General features: G+C 38.4%; 1 protein-coding gene across 7 annotated transcripts in view; it reads left to right on the top strand.

The window, feature by feature from the left end:
- Positions 1-7,130: 7,130 nt before the first annotated feature.
- Positions 7,131-16,479, top strand: part of LOC108714205 (leucine-rich repeat-containing protein 7) — a 218,928-nt gene continuing 209,579 nt past the window's right edge. For 5 of the 7 annotated variants that reach the window (XM_041590355.1, XM_018258200.2, XM_041590358.1 and 2 more), the window contains exon 1: positions 7,132-7,811. In XM_041590355.1, coding sequence (XP_041446289.1) covers positions 7,787-7,811 — 25 coding nt within the window. In that variant the 5' untranslated portion in view covers positions 7,132-7,786. Of the gene's footprint in view, positions 7,812-16,479 lie in introns of all 7 variants that reach the window. The other 2 variants (XM_041590354.1, XM_041590356.1) reach the window with 2 other exon arrangements.

The following is a 16,479-nucleotide window of genomic DNA, read 5'->3' as shown; positions in this document are numbered from 1 at the left end:
ATGTTGTGCAACTACAACTCACTTGTACTAAATAAAAGAATTGGAAGCTAGAAGGTTCTTGAACAAAACAAATAGCAACAGGCTTTATTCTCTTAAAGCGCAAATCGGGGTTTTCATAATCACAATCCTTGAGGTGTACACATATATGTCATGTAACATCATATCCATTCCAAGTCACCACCTTTGTGACATCCCTGAGGAGATGGTGTACCAGATCGATAGATGCACCCTCAGGACCTCTGCACCGTGACCTGGATCCCCACATGTTGATCAGGGAACTATCCCTGTTTTGTTTAAAGGGTAAGGCATTTTTAGTAGCTTATGGCACAAAATGTCTCAATGTCCTTAATATATTGATAATGGGTTAAGTGCAGAGGATCGTCTATGTGAATGTTGTGGTCACAACCTCATTGCACCCCCACTTAATGTTTTTAAAAATGAGTGGTGAGCACAACTTTACCTTGTTTTTGTTAATACAGGAGCAGTGACCAGCTCCATGTTGTAGCTCCCACCCTTTCCAGCTATAGTCAGGTGATCCCACTGGTGTCTAATAAAAGGGCAGCCAAGTTTGGGAGTTTTACTTTGAAAGCAGCTAGTAAGTTACAGGTAAAACTTAGTCCTTTTGTAAAATGTATAATGAAGCAATAGAATTCTTAATGAATCAGATTGAAGTTGAGTGTAGGACTGGCTATACCGGGGATGATTTTGACGTAGCTGGCCAGCTTAAATATATTGCAATATATGGACAAACAATCCCTGTTTTGTTTAAAGGGTTAAGCATTTTTAGTAGCTGAAGGCACAAAATGTTTCAATGTCCTTCATATATTGATAATAGGTTGAGTGCAGAGGACCTCTGGTATTTGTCTGGAGAGCTACGCCCTTGCTATTCCTCCTAATTGGAGCACTGGCTGCTCTTGCTATATAAGTCTGCCCTCCTAGAAAGTGTTCTTACAGAGAACTATCCTGTCGTGGCTACACATCATCATAGAGTCTCTGTATCCTCGACTTCACCAAGGGCCACACCACTCTTGGGTAATTTCGTTACTGGTGCCAGGCTTCCAGCAACATCCACTCCCTCCTGAAGTGGAAGGCAACAGAGGAAGATCCACCTTTTGCCCAGCACTATACTGAAGTGTGGCAGAGTGTGGTCATCATCCTTTGGGCTAGGGATCCCCAACCCATGGCTTTTGAGCAACATGTTGCTCACCGACTCCTTGGCTATTGCTTTCAGTGGCCTAAAAGCAGGTGCTTATTTTTTAATTCCTGGCTTGGAGGCAAGTTTTGGTTGCATAAAAACAGATATGCTGCCAAATAGAGCCTTCTGTAGGCTGCCAATCCAAATACCATCTCTCAAATAGCCAATCACAGAACTGGCACCCAGGGACTCTTTTTGAATGCTTGTGTTGCTCCCCAACTCTTTTTACAATTGAATGTGGCTCATGGGTAAAAAAAGGTTGGGATTCCTGCTCTGGGATACACTTTACACATTATGCTAATAACCCAAACTAGATACATTCCCTTCTGCCCAGCAACTATGGAATAAGGAACTGTAGGGATTTAAAGCCATAGGAAATAATTAACCCTTTGGGTCCCTACAGTTCTATGCAAGATGGGGCACAATAGGTTTTTTTATGGTTTCCAAAACACAAACATAAAACAAATGAAAGCAAGACTGGCAGCCTCCAAAAACACTGTGTTCATTTCAACTTGCCATTTTTATTTTATTTATTGCAGAGGAGGGTTAATAAAAGCTGCACTATGGAGTAACTGAATACTTGTTAAGAAGGCACTTTTGTCAGAATGCACTGTTACCAGAGAAAAATGGCTGTACAGAACCATGGAAAAGAACACTATAGTTAAATGACAAATGTAGTGAGCAAGAAGCAAAGTAGAACTGTTAGCAAAACAGCAGCAGAAGCAGAGGACAGCCAGAGCTGGTGACGTCAGTGTGTGTGGGCAGCTCAGTGCGGAGGCGAGAGGGGCTGCTCAAGCTTAAAGCTAGTGAGCAAATTCACTGAATCTGACTGCTGTGCCATGCAAAAATCTGGGATCTTGACAGACTCTTTCTTTACATTTTGTAGATTTGGATTCATAGGGTCTATGAATAAGGCAAGCTGCTGGGTCCTAAATTAGTAAATCAGTAGAGAGTTTGGGCTTAATCTGGTGCGTTACATGTCTACAAATCTCTGCCAATTCCAGATAAAAAAAAAAATATAGCACTAAGGCTTTTCATTATTTTTTAAAATACTCTTCTGTATGTAACATACTGGGTTCATGTTTTCACTTATATACTAGAATTAACTTTTAATATGTCACATTTCCAGGTTGCACTGCCCACCAAAGTCCTGCACTAAAGAGGCTAATAAAAGACACTAACGGGCCCATTTAATATTGCAAAACTCATTTGCAGCCTATACCTAACCCTCCCCCCCAGCAAGAATGTGACACATTCCTCTTACTTGTGCCCATGATTGGTTTCTGGGAATAGAACCTGTCTCAGAGCAGGGAGTAGACCTGGGTGGGCCCAAGGACCACCAAGCTTTTTCTCGGTGTCCCACCACCAGTCTGAATCTGTATAAATTATTTAGCAACATGTTCCCTTCTGGTTTTTTCCTTCTGCCAATAGCTTATTAACACTGCTAATTGTTGACCAAGAATTTCAATATGAATTCTCAGCATGAGTTATTTATAGCAGGAAAAATTATAGATTGAGGAACTCACAAATAAAGCATTTATTTTGTAAAAGAGAAAATAGACAATGGGACAGCAGACACGCTTTTGGTGAAGAATTACATTGTAAATTGTACAGGTTAATACATTATGCAAGTACTATTGATTGTTTAAGGAGAATACTGAGCTAATTTACAGTACATGCCAATAATTACATACTATCCTACTTTACTGTACCATAATGAAGTATTTTTTAAAAAGAGTCTCTTACCTTAAACATTGCCTTAGTTTACCTTCCTGGTAAAGGAGAATTCATATGGTAGATATAAAATGTATATGCCAGACACATTTTTGATGCTCCTTCACAGTACAGCCTAAAACAAGGGTTAATTCACCTTTCAAAAATTTTTTTTAAAGGTTCAGTTTTTTTCAGATACTATACCAGCAATCAGGGGCACATCTAGGTCTGCTGCTGCCTGAGACAGAAGACCCAATGCCAAACCCACCACCCAATCAGCTTACCTCCAATGTGCATTACAAAGAGAGAGAACAAAATTTCCTGTTATAAAAGGAAATTTGCCTGTTAGTGGGGTTCTCAGTTATAATGTCACTGCCAACAGTAACACCTTTTTTCAGCAGTTTTCTATCTTATTTGTGACTCTTCTAAGTGTATGTTTAAACTTTAATCTTCCTTCTGATTTTTTTCCCATGAGCAGCTTAGCAAGCCAGATGCAGCCTCTCCAAAGTGGTACAATGTGCTACAATCTGAGCTGTATCAAAGGGATGGCAGCAACCAATGAATTAATTGCCCTTTCCTTACTGCCTGCCAAGTCCAGGGCTCCCTAACATGCATGTCAGAATAATGTGCAAGTTAGTGCACAGGTAGGGGTGGGAGGGGAGTGTGACTATGTCCCTCCCCCCACTCATCATGAATACAGCAATGCCAAATGAAGGCAGCATTGTATTTGTCCGCTGCACACTGAAATTACCTGTAGCAATCCTTTTATGTTCAAAAAAGGGTGCAAAGAATGGTGCAAAGTGCAATGGTGGATTGCTCCATTTTTTTTTCATGTTGCCCTGCACATAATAAACTACCTTTATTATTGAGGGAAAGACTGCCATCCATGTTTCATTCTTTACAACTTGCAGTGAGCATCAATGCACCCCTTCAACTTTCTCTGATGATTTGCATGTTAGTGCAGGCATAAACACAAGGAAACCCTGGAACTACCATCACTCTGGACCTGGCAAGAATTCCAGTGTAACACAAGTAAAGTAACACAAAAATTAAAATAACAATGTTCAGAAATGATACATAGCCCCATACTCACCATCAGTATATTAGTCATCAGACACACTCTCTTATTCTTGAAGTGGCAATAATTTATATAGCAAAAAATATCACCATAAAATCTTTATCAGAAGCTGCCATAGTGGATTATAACATTAGTATTATGGTAATATTGATCATTCCCCTTTGTTATGGTGAAATTGGGGGTCAATTAGTGCTGTCCAACATTTCCATGTAGTGGGCCATCAATGAGGTCAGTGGACAGTCTGGGGAGTCATACAATGTCTTAGAGGGCCACATCTGGCCAAGAGTCTCCAGCTGGACAGAATATTACTTATTATGAGTATACAATAAAACATGTGCCACGACTTGCATGTAATTTAACCAAATGTACCTTGATTTGCTTCTGTATTGTTGCATTATGCACAATTTGTGCTGAGTCTCTAAATGAGCTATCGGCAACCATTATGTGATGATGTTCACATACCGCTGGTTTGTATCAGAGATAATTTGCTCACAGTATAGTTTTTATGTGGACTAAGCATTGTATATCTGCAAGTACAAATTATTTTTTCAGAGAGAGCAAATATTAGAGAGAGCAAGTTTCTAGAAGTAAAGTCTGTTTTTGCCTTACTTTTAAAATAATGTAGCAGAAGACAGCTCTCTTCCAGCCAAGACTCAAATTTCTATAATGTATTGCATGCTTCTACACGACTGTTAATTAGCTGGCTTCCTCTACATTGTTTCCAGAGTTAGAACCAATGCTGCAGAGAATAAAAAGGGAAAGGCAAATAATGCTTTCAAAAGCAATTACATTTACAAGTAGTTCTAAAGTAAAAATATGAAAATATTAAATTGACCTATACCGGAAAATTTATGCAAAAAAACCTTATTGAATTCAGAACTTGAATTAATAGATTCATTTAGATTAATTCAGAATTGTATTCAAAAGTCATACCATTCTATAAAGTATTTATGGAATCAATGCATTAATATTTAAGCATATTGGCTTTTCACAGGTCTGCATTGTAAATACAATGTAATCACACAAAATAAAAAAGAAGACGGACAAAGGGGCAGAAGAGGTATGAGAGGAAAAACAATAAATGTTTTTGAAGTCTAAGTAACATGAAAAGAAGAACTACTTCCATGATTCAATTCAGTATGCTGCAAACACAGCAAATTAAGTTACAAGTATGTTTTAAATACAAACCTCAGAAGCCAATTCAAGTTACAGATAGTCCAAAGCAAAACTTAACCTTAGGGTGGACCTCCTTGAGGCAACTTCAATCGGTTTTGGGAAACTGAAGCGACACATGGGTTTTACCACCAGCGATTCACATTATTGTGGGTGGGAAAGCTTTTACAGGAGATTAGTCACCCACAGAAGCAGAGATTTACGTCCTGGTGTGCCATTGCCCTTATGGCTAGACATTCTGCCTAATTTTTGGCCAAGAACAAGATCCTCTGGCATGACAAAGGCCCCCTTTTGTGATAACCATCTTAACAATTCAGATTTGAACTATAATATTAATATATAGTGAATAAAGTACCCCCTTTTGTAAAATATAAGGATATTATAAGTTACCGAGGAGTTTCATGACCATATAAAAACACGAGGCTGAAGGCCGAGTGTTTTTATACAGGTCATGGAACTCTGAGGTAACTTCTAATATCCTCATATTTTACAACTGGGGGTACTTTATTTATTATAATACACAAATTTTAGTGAGTCATGTGACAGAAATGACATCACTACTCACCGTTTATAACTGATGACATCACTACTCACTGTTTATAAGGATATAATTATAGGATATTCATGGCTTTTGTGTATTATGTAATGAATATCCTCTGATCCCCACATGAGACTCTGAATAATAATGAATTTATGGATTACCTCCACCCTTCAACAGAGGAGCAGGGGTAGTATTATATAAAAGTATCAAAAGGTGGCTGATCAATGTGCATTCCAGTGTGTTACCAGTAATCTTCCCTCCACATATTTTTGATGGGATGGTGTGTAATAATAATTGAGTGAGATCATGCAAATGCCACCATATTCCCTGACAAGTGACTATGACCTAAGATTTTAAAGCAAATTCCATGAAGGCAAATGGGATGGGTGTTAGAATACCCCTCTGATCAAGGTAAATGATTTTGATGGCAACTTTGTAATAAACATATTAAATTAAAGAAGCACTATGCAATCTAATTTAGCCAATTGTTCTATAGTATTGTACCACTATCTCACTATCATATTATGGGCCTTAACAAACAGATAAATTAGTATTCTCCCACAGACATGTGACAATGCCAGTTGTGCACCAGATTGCTGGCACTGGTCTATACTAAAGGTACAATATCAATGTTATTGTTTATGAATGGCATATGAAACGTCATTGCATGATATAATGCAACTATTAGAAATACATACAAATATATATAAAAACATTTGCACACTTGTACAAGAAGAGCGGATGAGAAAAGGGCACTTTCTTTAAATTCTGTCTTTACAACTGAAGCCGGAGAATGTTATTTTATGCCATTATTATTATGGAGTAAAATGGCAAGTAAATGGCAAGTAAATTCAGGCATTAACAAAAGGTTGCTATTTTTCTCAGAGCTTTTTCAGTTTGACTTTGGATGTTACATAGACAATGCACTGCTTGATAAATATGACACACAGGTGTGGTTTATTTGATCCCTGTGTTTTACCATTAGATAAATAGGCCCCATGGGCATGCTAATTTTAATGTAACAACTCACAGGCCAAACATCAGTGTGTGAACAGGGCAACAATGTGGATTGTTTTGCTGGAAGGTTCAACATAGATTCTCAAATTGAGGGCTTTGTCTCCGGTCTGGAGCAGTGGCAGGCAAAGGGTCAACTAGGGAGAGCTTAGGGGTGAATACGTATTTGCTGTCTTTTATGTTCTTGGAACTGTGGCTAAAAGGTTGAAAATAGCAAAGATTTCCTTTACTGTAACCTTGCTAGGAACTAAGGGGCCCCGGACAAAGATTGTCCCTTGAAGTGGTCAGGGAACTGCTGACAGGGAAGCGTTTCAGCACCTAGGACAGCAACCCCTGTAGCCTTCCTGCATTAGGACCCCGCAGCCCTGCCTGCTCGTGCACATGACGAAGCCACGCCCATAAGGTTTTCCCGACACTGACGCTTTGCTGGGCAGACTCAAGCGGATAGCGCACTCCGTTCGGCTGAGCGAGTTGTGCTGCTTCCATGGGCTTTTAATGAGGCTGAGCTGCCCGCTGCAGCAAACACAGGTAGAGAGGCGGGGCCATGCTCTTTTAGTTGGACAGTCGAGGACTGTTGATAAGGTTGGGTGCACCTCTCTGCGCACAGGACCCGGTTTTCTTGACGCTTGTCTATGTTGTGAATTGTAAGTGTGGGAGCTGGATCCCAGCAGGGTGCGATTGTAGAGGGATGCACCTGTATGGAGGTAGGAAAGGATGAGCCGAGACGCTTTGGATCGCCATCTGTGCTGCTCCCTGCAGATCGTGCCAGGCAGACATGGACTAGCGGCTACACGGGCTCTGCCTATCACGTGTGCGATCTAACTAACGCGCCGGCAAATTGGCCCTTATCTTTGTGACTGGGATGGATTGGTGATATGCATTTCAGTGGACTTTGTGCGTGCAGACATCTCCTCTTGGAAGCCTTATGGGGGGCATCCCATGGTCGCATCTGAAGGGCATGTTCTAGACTAGTCACCATGAGCTACTGCTGCTACTGCTACTGCCATTAATTCAGTTCCTTCCCGCACCGGAGACCTTTGGAATAGCGCCTGCAAAGCTTCGCTGGAGCCTAATGGGCAATTTATCGTCCCTCCAATGTGAGTATTGTGTGCTCTCTCCAGCCAAGTTTCCCTGCCCCGCCTGGTAGGACGAGCTGCTGGCTGGACCCCCCATTTCATTGCAGAAAGCTTACAATGTAATATAGAGAAGTGCAAAGGAATGTGTTATTAATGATGAATATTTGCCTATTTATGGTTGCTGTTGGATATGCTGTAGCATTAATCATTCAGATGTATGGTGCTGCTGCTGCTGGAAATAGCAATACATGTGACAGCAGGGTGCCTGATGCCTAGCTACAGTTAAGGTAAGCTGTAAACTGACATTATTCAGGTGGCAAGATGCCATATGGCAGTGGTCCTAATTTGCACTCGATAGAACATTAAATCACTTACTATAGCATTGCTCTATGTGAATCGGAATTCTGTTGCTATTTTCCTCCTGACATTTTTGATCAGTGCTACATTTTATGGTTCAATACTGTGAGTCAAAGCTGTATCTGCCATTTCTGGAGGAATAAGAAGGGCTGTGATTGCTGTATGCGTTGAGGAAAGGTAAAGGATGTCTAAGCTGCATCCTTACAGCTGTTGCTTGCATTTCCCAGTATTCTCAAATATCTTTTAGGTACCCAGTTGTGCTGGGAAATGCAGTTTAGATGGAGGGATACTGGTCGGGTATCATTGCCGTATACTAACGTTGGAGTGTGCTTATAGTAACCTTTCTGGCTAGAGTTTAGCAGAGTGGAGAGGGCAGAACAGGGACAACTGGCATGTGCTTCTCTGTGACCTATTGACCATGCGTGTAATGACTTACACATTCCCATGCCACTCTTCTGCCTGCTGATCATTAAACACAAAGTATATAAATAGATTAACTTTTTTTAGATGGCAGTTTTGCTAATAATCTTCTGTGCTGTAACTGTATATATTTGTCCATCTGCTCAATTAGCTCTTGTAAATTCTTGTAACCTCTTTAGTTCTACAGAGATTTAGGCAAGAAGGCTCCGATTTTCCCTTTCTTTGTCGCTTGCCTAGGTTGGGCTTCAGTACAGTGTGCTTGTATCAGTAAATCTGAAGGAGATTCTGTCTGGTTCCCATGCCTTTGACAACTGACAAATGGTAACTGCTATAGAGCTAATAAAGAACTACCACAGAATGAGTTTTCTATTTAAAGAACCTGTATAAGTGAGAACCAAATGAGAGCTCGTTTCTCTGAGTCTGCCCCCTCCTTACCATCCTTTTGCTTCTGTGGTAGAAAGACGTGCTTCTGCCTAAATCCCATTGGGCTTCTGTTTCTATATATGGAATACGGATTTAGGCAATCAATGCGCATGCAGAGCCTAAGTGATCAATCCTGCACTCCACATGCTGCAGTCACCCACATTTTCATGTCTTGCTATACAGTATATAGAACGGGTTAAACACATTTTGTACAAAAAAAGGATTGAATACATATTTATGACAACGTATGGAGAAACATTCTGAAATTTTGCATGTTATCATTTGACCCAGAAACAGAAAAACACATTTTATTGTATTGAGCTAATATTCAAGCATTTGTAAATGTGACAAAAGGTAATAATGTAATATGTTATTTTGTAGTAGCCACTATGAATAACATTAGCACATGCCATGTTTTTTTTTATATATAACCAGTATGTTTTTTAGTGTCCTGATTTGGAGATTTGAATGGAGAAACAGTTTAAATATGGATTGCATAATATCCTTTCTAATCAGTAGAACAGTAGTGGTATGCAGACCTCGTATTCTTGTATTCTCATATCAGACTGCGTAACAGGTTGTCCTTTGTCAATATTTACTTATAAAATGTCTTATTCTGTGTGTTGTATAGTTACTACTGAATGATTGGATAAAGAAGGCTCTAGGCACTTACTGTAGTTATTGATTACAGTATTTACCGTATCTCAGTAACCTACTTTGAACCTGTGCTTTTATACCATTGGAATGTTTCTAGCCAACATGCTAACATTTCAAACCATTATAGTGCTACAAAATAATAACCATAGCGATGCACCCATGGTTATAGCTAAAGTGACCCTGAGTCACATGGACAGTAGCAACACAGAGTTGCTTTGGCTGAAATGGTGAATGGTGGAGAATTGGTAGGAAAGCAATATTGTAATTCTCAGTTTTGTGCCTTATTAACCATACAGCACCGATTATGTCTTCATTATTGTCTTTCATTATAGCAAAGATTGTTGCATCACTCAGCTATAAATACCTACAAGACCTGCGACTACTGTAGTTATTGAGACTGTAACTGAGATGTATGCAGTTTCGGACTGGGATGCCGGGGGCCCACCAGAAAACCTTAGACACTTTCCAAACTATTATTCTCCTCACTCAACCTCTTTATTCTACTAGTCTTTTATCTCTACATACTATACTCTATTCTTCCGTTATTAAGCTCCTTAAAGAAATAGTGAAGCTGACTCACAAGCGTTGGTACTAAGTTGCAGAAAGAGACTACAGCAACTTAGAAGATGAAAGAACTAGGCACTAGCTCCAGGGTTCCGTCAGTGCCCTGTGTTAATAGGCACACAAAAGAATAGGGTACTGAAAAAATCAGCACATTTGCTCCAGCTTGCTGGGATAAAATGCTGCATTATGGGTAAAAACATGCAAAAGTGTTAGAAAATTGCATTTTGCATACTATGGGTGTGGAGGTAAATGATTCCTTGTCATTTCTGTATATGTATGATGCAATCAGTGTTCATCCTTAGAAATCAGTATACATTAGTTTAGGAACTTACATATATTAACATTCTGACTTGGTTAATTAGTAGATAAAGTAATTATTGTCATGGTGATTTATACATGCCCAGTTTATGTGTGTCAGAATGTAAAACCTTAAGGGGGTTATGAAATGTTGAAGGCACAAAGTTTGCTCAAGAGCAGTAACCCATAGTAACCGATCGGTAGCATTTACTGGTTACAGGTGTAAAAGCAAAAACATCTTATCGGTTGCTACGGGTTACTGCTCTTGGGCCTTTTATTAGATATGGGGTTAAGAGATAATTTAAATTAAAAAAAATTAAATGTTAGGATGAAGACACTTTGGGGGTTATGTAATAAAATGCTTGTCCAGGAGCAGTAATCCATAGCAACCAGTCCACAGGTATCTTTTTCTGGTGACCCGTTTAGATACTATCTTAATGCTCCTATTCAAACTTAGTGCCTTTTATTAAGTATGGGGTTTTTATTTTAAAGACACATATATTCAAGGGGTTAATTTGACTTACTAATTGGCTTTGGTTCTGTCTTACTTGCTTCCAGGAGTAACCTTATAAATAAGAAATGCAAGTATTTTCCCTATATGGTCTAAATGCTAAATAGACCGTAGTTCAGTAGACCAAAGCAAAGCTTAATGCTGATAGGATGTTATGGGTACAGGATTGAGACAGACGTTATCTATGTAAGATTATAAACCTGTAAACAATTTAACAGATTAAAGGGGTGTTTCAGCTTCAAGTTAACCTTTTTTTAAATGACAGAAAGGAGGCCTCATAGCAGATGGGACACACCGCAACTGGAAAAAAAATTTCTTGAGATTTTAGGATTAATTTACCAAGATAGAAACACACGCAAAATTTGTGGTGCAATGCTATAAACTAAGCAGTTGCATCTTGGTTGTGTTGTGTCTGTGCTATGCCCACTATGTCAAGGATGCAAAGGCCTGCCTTTTAATTAGAGACACAAGAATCTCAGAGAATCTTTCTGCCTGATATAGTTGGACTATGGCCATGTCATGCATGCAGTTGATTGTGTCAGAATGGATATACACTGGGGTACTGGGGTGTGTGCCCATAAATATAGTAACATTTTTTGTTTAAAACATATATTTCTTTTAATTGGATTTTTTTTGCAGATCACGTGCAGTAGCCAGCAGACCCACAGCAATCTACCTACCACAAGTAAGGAACACATATACTCACAAAGGCCAAATAACAATTCAGATTCAAAACTCTTCTACTAGTGCACATTTCATTATTCCTAAAAATTCTAGCTCACTACATTTCAGCCTTAGAGGCTACTGTGTAATGTCTTAAAACTGCAACAAAGGCATTTTAAATACTTCTGTGCTGTCATGTGGATGAAATGCAGAGAATCACTGATATAAACAGTTCTCTCTGAAACATAATTTACATTTTGTGGAGGTTTCTCCAATATTTTTGCATTTATTGTTCCTAGGTTATTTTTGTATATTGCAGATGATACATTGAGATTGTCAGATTTCGATTTTTTATTAACTATAAAATAAACAGTTCTAGTTGTGGCAGAATTCACTTCTTATGCTTCAACCATTGATATAAAAAGAAGCAAACGGGTAGTACAAGTAAGCGGGTCCATTATCCAGAAAAGTTCAAAATACAACAGTCCGATATGCCATAATGTTTGCTATTAACACAGAATCTTTCATCTTGATTTATACCCTTTCTCTCTGTAAATCCTTAACCCCATATGTAAGAAAAGGCACTAAGATTGGGTAGGTGTGGTAACCAATTGCAACCTATCAGATGTTAGTTTTTAAACAGTTGACCAGTAAATGTTACTCGATTGGTTGTTGTGGATGACTAAATCAGTAGCAAACTTTTCACCTTGTATTACATAACCCCTATATAAACTGTACTTGGAAAACCCTAGATCCCAAACATTCAGGATAATAAAACCTATACCTGCACTGTATAAGGAATGAGACAGTAGCAGTACAAGCCTATGCTTTAATATGACTGTATCTCACGGAGAAAAGGAGAGGCACATTTATCATTCTGACAAAGATTTCACAAAGGGAATGTATGTGATAGAACCAGAAGTCAGGGTACAGAGGTTGTAACTATTTTGATGCCTTTGAACCAGAAGTTCGGCTTTCCATGACTTGTTATAATTGTGTTAGATAATGAATGTCTGAACATGTTACATATTTAATGTAAACCTAGATTTCGGGGGGCGTTCCAATTGCCTGTTTATGATTTTGAAACAATAATGTGGATTTTCCTGCTGAGAAGCCCAAGAAATCTCCTCAGCTGACAGATTAAAGCCAGAAGAACGTCAGATCATTTGCTTTTTGCATTGAAATAGTACAGAGCAATAGTAAAATTTATTTAGAAGGCTGGACTCTGATCACTGACACAACTCAAGAGGGAAAATAAGTAAATACATCTTGTATACTGCTTTATTGCTGAGATAAAGATATCCCCGCACATGACAGGGTTAACATGGTTATTCCACATGTAATTGGGTCAGAACTGTGCTTTCTAGTAGCTCCATAAATCACTCCTGCTGTGTCTTTGTTAGGAGAGTTCTTGTTCTGTACATCAGAACTAATATATCTCAAAACAGAAAAAAAGTGATATTTACTTTCCTTCTGCTTTCATGGACACTGCTTAAACTATGCTATACAACATATAGCAAGCACTATCTAGAGTCAAAGGTCAAATTACTTGCTATAGAAATTGAAAAAAAATGTTTTTAAAAAATTAACCAAGATAGCAGTATAGGATATTAAGGCAGCAGTAAGGGCAATAAAAAGGAATGTGCACATTTTGTATCCAAATTTGCATTATTGAGAACAAGCATAATAATCCTGTTTTCTAAATGTTTGATTGTCCCTTGATTTTCAATATTGCAGTTCCTTAACTGTTTTCATCTCAACCAGGATGAGTAGAACTGTATGATAAACTGACAAAGTAGACTTAGTAACAGTGAGTAAGGGTTGCCAAAAAAAATTACAAATAGACCACTTTAAAGACATACATAAGAACAAAGTAGGTTGCAACTGTAATTCTTGTTATATAATCCTCATTGCAAGTACATGGCAGTGATTGGGGATGGAAATTCCATGAGAAATGTGCTCTGAAATCTGCATTCTAAAAGAAATGAAATTATACACAAAAAATGGGGTCTACATTAATTCAATTTTGGTACTGCTCTTAATTGACCAGTCCTATCAAGAACAATTTAACATGTAACTTTGTTATGAACAATATTGAAGTAGTTACTGATTTCCTATCATTTATTATATATAGTCAAATAAATGCTGTGAAGATGAATTTCTATGCAAAATACTACATGCACCCTTTTATTTGTGGGCTATGGCTATTTATTAGAGGCTTGCAATGTATCTGGTAATATGAAAAATCCATTTAAATGTATAACTTGTGAATAGGAAAGACATCATATTACCTAGACCATGAGTGTCTGACATCATTCTACCGTATCATAGAATATAGTATAAGACTACTGCCCATCCTCTTTTATCTTGGGATAAGCCCTGTTTTGGAACCTCTGTCTCCAAAGAAGATATGCCCCTTGCTGAAAGTATGCCCCGGTAATAACATCATTAAAAGCTCAGTTTTTGAGGTTAAACCATTTGTTGCAACAACCACAGGCAGTTTCCACACTCTGTTTTTTATTTATTGAATGCACTGGGGACAGGTAGAGGTTGTGTCCATGGACACAAACTAGTACTAGATGTGCACATGCATACAAAGTACACATTTGTCTGGGGGCAGTATAGTTGTTGTGGAAGACAAGATCAGATATATTGCAACACATATGTAATGGTCTCTGGTGCCTGATTGTACTGCATGATGAGTTTTAGTGCCAACTTAATGCTATGGAAAACTCATTTACAAACCCAAAAGCAAACCACAAAAGTGGGCTCTATTTTGCCTGCACCTTAAAAACTATTAAAAAAGGTACTTCCATACACACTCACTACAACTTGGCCATAGCGCCAATGCACCAATTCAGTTTTCTTTGATTATATGTGTTTAGTAGAGTGCAAGGAATGAAGTACAAGCACACCACAAGAGAGCTCTGTAATTAACGCCTGCCCATAGTGCCCACAATTTAAATGGTGTCTGCTGTTACTTTGAAATAACTGTCAATTTCCACAACTGTCAATTTCGCACAATGTACTATATCTGATGCTCATGTGTGTTTGTGGTGTAAAGGTAAGGGACGGGGCTTAAGTCCTGTAAAATATTGTATTCTGTCCCTGCAATCTGGTAAGATTTGTGTAGGTTTTATAAGGCTACACATATTATATGTGACATCATTAATTATCTGCCGACAAGCCCTCAATTTTCAGCGGATAATACTATGTTAGCTGTTGATCATAAGTAAGCTCTAATTACATGTGAGAGTAAATAAAATCCGTTATATTAGAGATAATATAAAGTGAAACCTCAATTTTATATCCCCTGATTTTAAGTTTTCCCTCATTTTACATTGTTGTTTTGTGGTGCCACCTATATATTATGCATAATACATTTCCCTGATTTTACAATTTCCTGGAATTTACACCATTTGTTCTGGTCCCCTGAAAAACGTAAAATGGGGGTTCTACTGTATCTAAAGGTATAAAATAAACACAAGGTCTAGCATTTGATAGGAACCAATCTGATGTTTGCTTCAACCAGGTGACCAACAAATGTCATTGGTTGCTAATGGTTACAAGCCTTGGTTCAAGCTTTGCACTTAAAGGAGAACTAAACCCTGCAGAGACAAAAGCCCCTATGCATTGCACTCCACTTCCCCCCTTCCCTGCTTCCTCCCTGAGTCTATTACTTGAAAAAGTAACTTTGCATGCACCAGAAAACTTAGTAAATCACTTAAGGGAAAGACGAGAAGTTGGTGCCTACGCTGTGCTACTCTGCATCAATAGATCCGCATTACATCCAGGGACACTGCGGGGAGGAAGCAGGGAGGAGGACAGTGGAACGCAGTGCATGGGGCTTTTGTTTCTGTGGGGGTTTAATTCTCCTTTAAATAAAGCATACCATTAATGCTTCATATGTGCAAACTCAGTTCCCCTTTGTTGCTCCTTCAGCAAATGTTACTTAATGCATGCAAGTTGCAATACAAGAGCTCTAAAGAACTGCAAATATTAGTAGGGGCATATTTAAGTATTCTAATTCTTATGCATTGTAATCAGTATCACAGCTGGAAACAGCACATTCCTAATATTGAAATGATAATAACACACAAAGTAATAGCAAGTCTTGTATAAAAAAAAAGAAAAAGAAAAAAAAAGAAGTGTGATGCTCTCTGCTATGTAATAACAGGAAGAAGGGTTACATATACTGCCATCTGACACACTCCTTCCAGGCATTCATTGATTATTCTTAAGAACCGACATTACATCTGTGGCTTTTTTCAATTCCTCTGGAAAGGAAAGGAATTTACATAAAAGTGATTGTGCAAAAGGCTAAGTAGTGATTAACAGAGTGATTCTAATGTATTATACATAGTAGAACAATGCTATGAATAAACCTAGGAAGATCAGGCTTTCAGGATGGAAACTATATGAAAATGATTTCTTTGTCTGTTGATGGTTCTCTGGATTTTTTTTTCTCTTAACATTCTCAAGATATGAGATTTAATGTCACCTTTAATTGCAGGTTTTGTTTCATTGCTAGTTTAATAGTTAGGTTTGAACTTTAATAATCATCTAGGGAAATTACATTCAAGCAGCTCAGAGGGATAGAAAGTCAAACAGAACAATAGAAATGGTGGGTTCTGTTGCAACCGGTTGCATGAAAACTAAAGCAAACCAACCAGGTGGGTACACCGAGGTGTAAAAAAACAACAATGATGACAAATGTGTTATAGATTATTCAGCAAGGATTCCAGACATTGTGTAGGCATTTAATGATTAAGTTCCTATGTGAGGCACACAAAGTTT

Source organism: Xenopus laevis, chromosome 4L (assembly GCF_017654675.1).
Source record: "Xenopus laevis strain J_2021 chromosome 4L, Xenopus_laevis_v10.1, whole genome shotgun sequence".
Lineage (NCBI taxonomy): Eukaryota > Metazoa > Chordata > Amphibia > Anura > Pipidae > Xenopus > Xenopus laevis.
This window is presented reverse-complemented; position numbering and strand designations above follow the sequence as displayed.